Raw genomic sequence first — 6,389 nt, 5'->3', positions numbered from 1 at the left:
TTAAACTAAGCAGACTTTCAAGGTGACAGAAACAGTTAAGCAAGCATTGTAAATTACATATATGATTGTCAGCAGGGAGAAAGAATTTTCTTTCCCATGTCACAACCAATATTTCCTAATTAAAATTTAAAAAAAACCCAAAAAACCAAAGTGATTTTCTGGGAAAGACACAGTTTTAACAAATCTACCAAGAAAGCAATCCAGTCATTGTGCTAGCTTGAGCTAATAGATGACGGTTTATTTTCATAAATACAATATACAGCATCATGAGACTGTGGAGATACATCTTTCAAATCTGTGAAGTGCATGTCACAGCCACACCAAACAATAATTATAAAACACAGACATACTGAAAACAATAAAATGATGCAAAAAGTATAGTCTTCAATGGTAATTTAAATTAACAATATCCAAAAGTTCACAAATTCAAAGTAACACATTGATACTAGTGTTAACTTGTAATAAATATATTATAGTATTGTAATGTATTGAATTCTTGTCTATCACTTATCACAGATCTTGACGTAATTACATGTGGCACTAGTCTATGAAATAAGTAACGGAGTTCAATACATTTACTATTCAGTAACTACAATCACTAACATCAGGAATAATTATGTCCTGAAATTATTTTAATCCCCTTCTGTGTATGTTAGCACATATAAGTACACTTCTCTATTTGAGTTAAATTATCTAGTAAAATTACTGGCAATATTCACTTTCTGATTATCATGCTCATCTTTGAAAACCTTATGCAAAATCCTTTGAAACAGCTTCTATAAAATTTGGAGCAGACATGAGTATTGTAAATGTGCAAATGATGGCAAAAAGGGTAAATGCAACCAGACATAATCTGTCTATGACAGCAGCTGCAAACTTCCACTCACTGCAGATCTCTTCACCCTCATCTTGTTTCCTGAATCGCATCGCTATGAACTGGACTTCCTCCAGGATCTTCACCATCACTGGAAAAGTGTCCATTAAAGCTTTCTTTTGCACAAGCTCAATATCTTCTGCTAAGGGGCAGGTCATCTTTCCGCCCTTGCTGCCCAGGTCGTTCTGCTGTGGGCAGCACGGGGTCTCCATGGCGTGGTAGCTGTAGATGGTGTTGCCATTGCTGGACGGGTGCCCGGGAAGGACGTTCACTTCCATGCTGTTTACGCTCAGCTGCTGCTTGGAATAGCTGTACTTGCAAGACAGGGGCTTTATGTTTTCCCCAGGCTTTTTCATTCGTAAAAACCAAGCACACCAATTCAGCAGGATGACACGGACCTGAAAGAGAGTTACCGTGGCAGAAATACAGGAGACTCTTCAGCATTTTAAAAGTTTTTGTGACTATTAAAGTTAGTCCGCACAGTTTCTTAGAAATACTGATGGGTTTCTGTGTTCTCCAGCTATCTGCTCTCAAAATGTTTCTTTGAGGGTCTAGCCTTCTACCAAGGACAGCCCTTTTTGGAATCTGTCCTGAACATAGGGGTGTTCAATGCCCACTTAGCTTATAAAGCAAAAGAAATGTAAAATCTTACTTTACAAAATGGTCCTTGGACACCCATCTTTATCAAACACTCTGAGATCTCTGCAATTGAGCAGACAACCCAAAGTTGGCTGCATGGTTTGCAAACATTTCTGATTGCAAGGAAAGAGATACAATTAAATACTTTTGGGTGCCAATGTTAAGATTTTGCTGAAAAAAATCACCATATATGACAGATTCTAGACATTTCCCACCCCCATTGCTCTTGTTTACATCTACGTAAAAAGGTTGGGTTTTCATGGGTTTTTTGAAAGCTAATTTATACTCCTTTGACGAGTTCAACCACATATTACAGCAGGCTTTTTTCAAAAGAGTAAATCAATTACATTTAGCAGTTCAAAATCTAAGTGCCACTATTAACTGCTGTCATTTTCCTGTGTGCTGGTGCAGCACGAGATGCTCTAACGTGCACATGGCAGATTGTGCCTCATATGTTTCTTGTCAAGGTCATTAAGTGAGCTAACTCCAGAGAGTGCTTCCAGAAATTTTTTCCAGTGAACTGACCTTCAGATGTTTGGTCTGAGCCTGAGCCTGAGCCTGCTAGAATTTCTACTGGTGATATTGATAACTGCGAAAGGCAGGGAAAAGGCTGTGAATTCAGTAATGTCTTGTGTGAGGAGCAGCAAACTAAATTAGCAAAATCTTGTAACTATAAAATCCTCCAGGTGTTATGCATACAAAAAGGGCATTTACAATGTGCTTGAGAGGGACCCTCCATGCATACAGGCCTCCTTGAGGACTTTATTATCCTGGCTGCAAGACAAATAATTGGGCTTCAAGGAGGAAACAGATGTGGCCTCTGGTTTTCCTTTTGAGCCTTGACTCACGGACTGCCTGTGTAATCCTGCTGACTTTGGCCATATTTGACTTGGGACTACACTTTTCCTGCAAAGCTGTTTTAGATGCAGGAAAAGTTGACTCCAGTGTTCTCACAGTACAGATACAGGAATGGGAAAATTACAGCTAGCACTTGAGTTACTGCTGTAATGACAAGCATAATTTCAGAAAGGAGGCAGCCTAAGTAATCACAAATAGGAATAATAATAATAATAATAGCCAAAACCAATGACTAGTGAAAGGCAGTTACACAATTTTTAAATCTGCAATGTGAGCTCTTCTATGTCACAGTCCTGTACCATTTTCTGTGAGCCACTTTGCTTCTCTCTCAGTAGTGAATTTTTTGTTCATTGTCATGGTTTGAGCTGGAACAGAGTTAAATTTTTCCTAGTAGCTGGTACAGCATGGTGTTTTAGATTCAGTATGAGAATAATGTTGATAAAACAATGATGTTTTGTTGTTGTAAAGTAGTGCTTACCCTGAATCAAGAACTTTTCAATTTCCTGTGCTCTACCAGTGAGCAGGTGCACACAATGCCATGACGAAGCATGGCCAGGACAGCTGACCTGAACTAGCCAGAGGGATCTTCCAAAAGGATATAAAGTGTGGGGAGTTGGTTGGAGGCTGACAATTGCTTCTCAAAAACAGGCTGTGCATCAGTCAGCAGGTGGTGAGCAATTGTATTGCGCATCACTTGTTTCTCTTGCATTTTATTACCCTCTCTCATCCTTGCTGTTATTATTTTTATTATTGTTACTCATTATTATAATTAATATTATTCATATTATATTGTATTCTGTTTCAATTATTGAACTGTTCTTCTCTCAACCCACAAAGTATTGGAGTTTTTTACTTATTCTCACCATCACAAGGGAAGGGAGCTGGGATGTGAGCAAGTGGCTGTCTGGTACTTAAATGCCAGCTAGATTTAAACAATGAAAGTCCTGAAAGACTGTTTTCCATTATTCATATTATTTTGCTTTAAATATTTCATTATTTCCTCCATAGTCACCACAAAAAAATAGTTACCCATAGTGTTGCAGCCTAAAAAACTGATTTTGCTTTTAATTGAACTTACTTAATTATAATATGCTCAGACTGCTCATGAACACAAAATGGGACAATATGAAACAAAATAAAGGTCTTAATTTCTAGCAATGTGTCAACAGCGTCAGTTGCGAAGGGGAGAGAGAAGTTAATTCTCCAGGACTGTGAAATTCCAAAACACTTAGTCAGACAAACTTTCTTATTAGAAAATGTTAATATGTCTGCCTTAACTCTGAAAGGAGATGTGAGGCAAAAAAGCACTTTTATATAGGAATGCTGCTTTTTCCTTCAAGACAGAGTTTTTATTCCTTAGGGAAATTACTTTTTTAACTACAGTCAAACCCATTTCCCATAGAAAAATAAACACCCTGATGACAGTAACACATCTTTTAATTAGCTTGGATTTCAAATGCCCTATTTCCTTGAAAACACAGACACTCAGGCATCAATCTGTTCTTGTCATACCAATTAATTCAAGAGACAGCTGCAGCATGCAGGTTTTTGGATAACAGCTGAGTATGATAATATGAATCTATATTCTCATCTGCATTGTCATATATGGATTTCTATGAAGGAAGAACACAGGTACAGCTGTCTCTAGAGGTCAACAACCCTTCTGTGAGCCTCTCCTGGCTATAATACAGCTATACTGCTAGCTTCCATCACAGCCACCAGCCTGGCCTAGTCCAGAGCAGACAGTCTCCAGTTAAAGCTCTCTTGCTAAGGGACATCTGCACCTGAGGAGAACTGTGCATGTCCAGGTTTGAACCATATCAACAGAGAAGCCTGAAACATAACAAACCTGCTCTAAGCACAACAAAGAGACAGAGTTCTCTTGCCTTTTCCCATCCCTTCTTCCCTCAGTGCTTGGTCTCTCCATATCTCTTTCCCAGCAGTCATGGCTGTCAGCAGACAATGGTCAGTTGAGCTGTAGTCCATACCTGATGTTATCCACTCCCAAACAGCTCCTTAGCTGGGCCTTCTTTAGTGTTTTTTTCCATGCTAGCTCAGCAGACATGATCAAAGGTGTCCATCAGCCAGCAGCTCTCATTTCTCAACTGAGTAGCCAACAAATGCCCTGACTGAACACCTTGGATTTAAATTCCTCTCTTGGAAAAAGCTGGTTTGTAAGTCATCACAGATTATCAGAAAGGAATACACAATTCTAAGCGGTGGAATAAGGAAAGTGAACACCTACAGAGAGGATAAACACTAACAGGCACTCTTCTCCCGCTTCTGTTGCAAAGTGCAAGCACAGACCCCTTGAGAGACAGGCAGGGAAAGTAAACTGCTCAACTGTAAATGGTTTAGAAAGCAGCTGTATTTAGGAAAAGCATCCATTTAAATCTTCTGGGTCTGCAGAAGCTCCCACACATGCCCAATTGTCCAATGCCTCCCCCTGCAACTGACTCCAGCAGACAAATCCATTTAAGCAGGAGTTGAGAACAATCCTGTAACAATATCCAATTAGTCAGGGTTAGAGTTTGCAATAAACTGATTCCTGGCTCTGACATGAAGAGAACGTTGTGTGAAGTAAGTAAATGATAAGGGCAGCAGCTGGTGCTGGAAATGCAGAAAAACTGTAACACAAAAATTTTTCTTCTTTCTTAAGTTACTTCTTCACTTCAGATTTTTTTTTTTACCGAGCAAAAGTCATTCAAGGTGTCGCTGTAAAAAACACCTGACATAGGTGGACAGGCAAAATTGAAAAAAAAAAAAAACAAAAAAACCCCAAAACAACAACAAAAAGAATTGAGATGAACACGAATTCTAACAACTGAGCCTTGGCCATGGCTTGTAGAGTAAAAGTGCCTACTTTGTAGGGTCAGCCTCTTACCTAGAGACTTGGCATTCACTTTTCTCCTCCTGAGATCCCTCAGCCCTGTCAACTTGTCTGGTCTATACATTTAACAGTCTATCATCTGCACTTCCCTGTTATGCTTTCCACAGTTTTTGCTTTCTGATGGCATGTTTTGTAATGTATGCCAGTTCAGCTGTCAGGCCACTGAATAAAGTTTCTCCTGAAGGAGAATTTGCCGCACATTGTGTTTCCAGACAAGAAAACATGAGACTGGTAGAGAGCAAGAGCTGACTTGCGGGGCCTGTGAGGAGGACTAACATGAACCATTGTGTCTGGGCTCCTCAAAAAGCAATAAAATGTGTTCTGTTACACTGCTGCAGACTCTGTCCATAGAGACATCTGAAGCATGTTTCCCAGAATTGTGCCCTCAGGTTTTGCCCACAAGCAGGTTCATCCAGAATTCACATTCTCTGCTGCCTTGAAAGTAAGAGGTCTTTAAATCATACAGCACTTTGGGAAATAATTGGGAAATGTCAGAATAATTGTGTAGCATGAAAAATGTGGTGAACAAGATACCAGAGGATGTTGTACAACTGGACTCCTACACACAGGCTGGTAGATAGTTGACTGTGACTATCTGCTTCTGCTTTTATCCTTTTTCATTCTCTAAACACAAGCATACCTTGCCTATTCCAAAATCTATTAAATAGATAGAACATAATTTTCTTTTAACTTGAACATCTAAAGGAAACATTCCATTTGAAAGCCAGCTGGCATTGGTGCCAGACTTCACTGGGCTGACAAAGTCTGCTGGTGCAGAAGAAAGAGGGTCCGCATGCTAATGCACTGGGAATAGATCAGATGGCAGCAGACAAACTGCCCAGTAGAGACTAGTGTTTGTTTAGCACATTCTGTCAGTACTGGTGTCTGCTGGCTAAGAAATCCAAGGTCTGCATTTGCAAAGTGGGTGGTGAATGAGATACCTTTGTAATGACTGAACCACTCCATCATAAGGTTGAAAACAAAGGCCAAATAGGAGGAACTATTTTTAATGGAGAATAGGAGAAACTGGTTTTTGTGGAAAAGCACATTTAGTATGCTTGCTCTTTCCCTTCAATTGCAAACATAAGCGTCAACTATGCTGTTTGTAACTGACTCTTGAGATTAATG

At 39.5% G+C, this 6,389-nt stretch overlaps 1 protein-coding gene across 1 annotated transcript in view; it reads right to left on the bottom strand.

The window, feature by feature from the left end:
* Window positions 1-215: 215 nt before the first annotated feature.
* The window catches only part of LOC132322497 (neuronal acetylcholine receptor subunit alpha-7-like), a 63,542-nt gene continuing 57,368 nt past the window's right edge, over window positions 216-6,389 (bottom strand). Inside the window, exon 11 of the mRNA XM_059836989.1 lies at window positions 216-1,272. Coding sequence (XP_059692972.1) covers window positions 751-1,272 — 522 coding nt within the window. The 3' untranslated portion in view covers window positions 216-750. The remainder of the gene's footprint in view (window positions 1,273-6,389) is intronic.

Source organism: Haemorhous mexicanus, chromosome Z (assembly GCF_027477595.1).
Source record: "Haemorhous mexicanus isolate bHaeMex1 chromosome Z, bHaeMex1.pri, whole genome shotgun sequence".
Taxonomy (NCBI): Eukaryota; Metazoa; Chordata; class Aves; order Passeriformes; family Fringillidae; genus Haemorhous; species Haemorhous mexicanus.
Note: the sequence above shows the minus strand (reverse complement) of the source record. Positions and strands in the feature narration are given on the sequence as shown.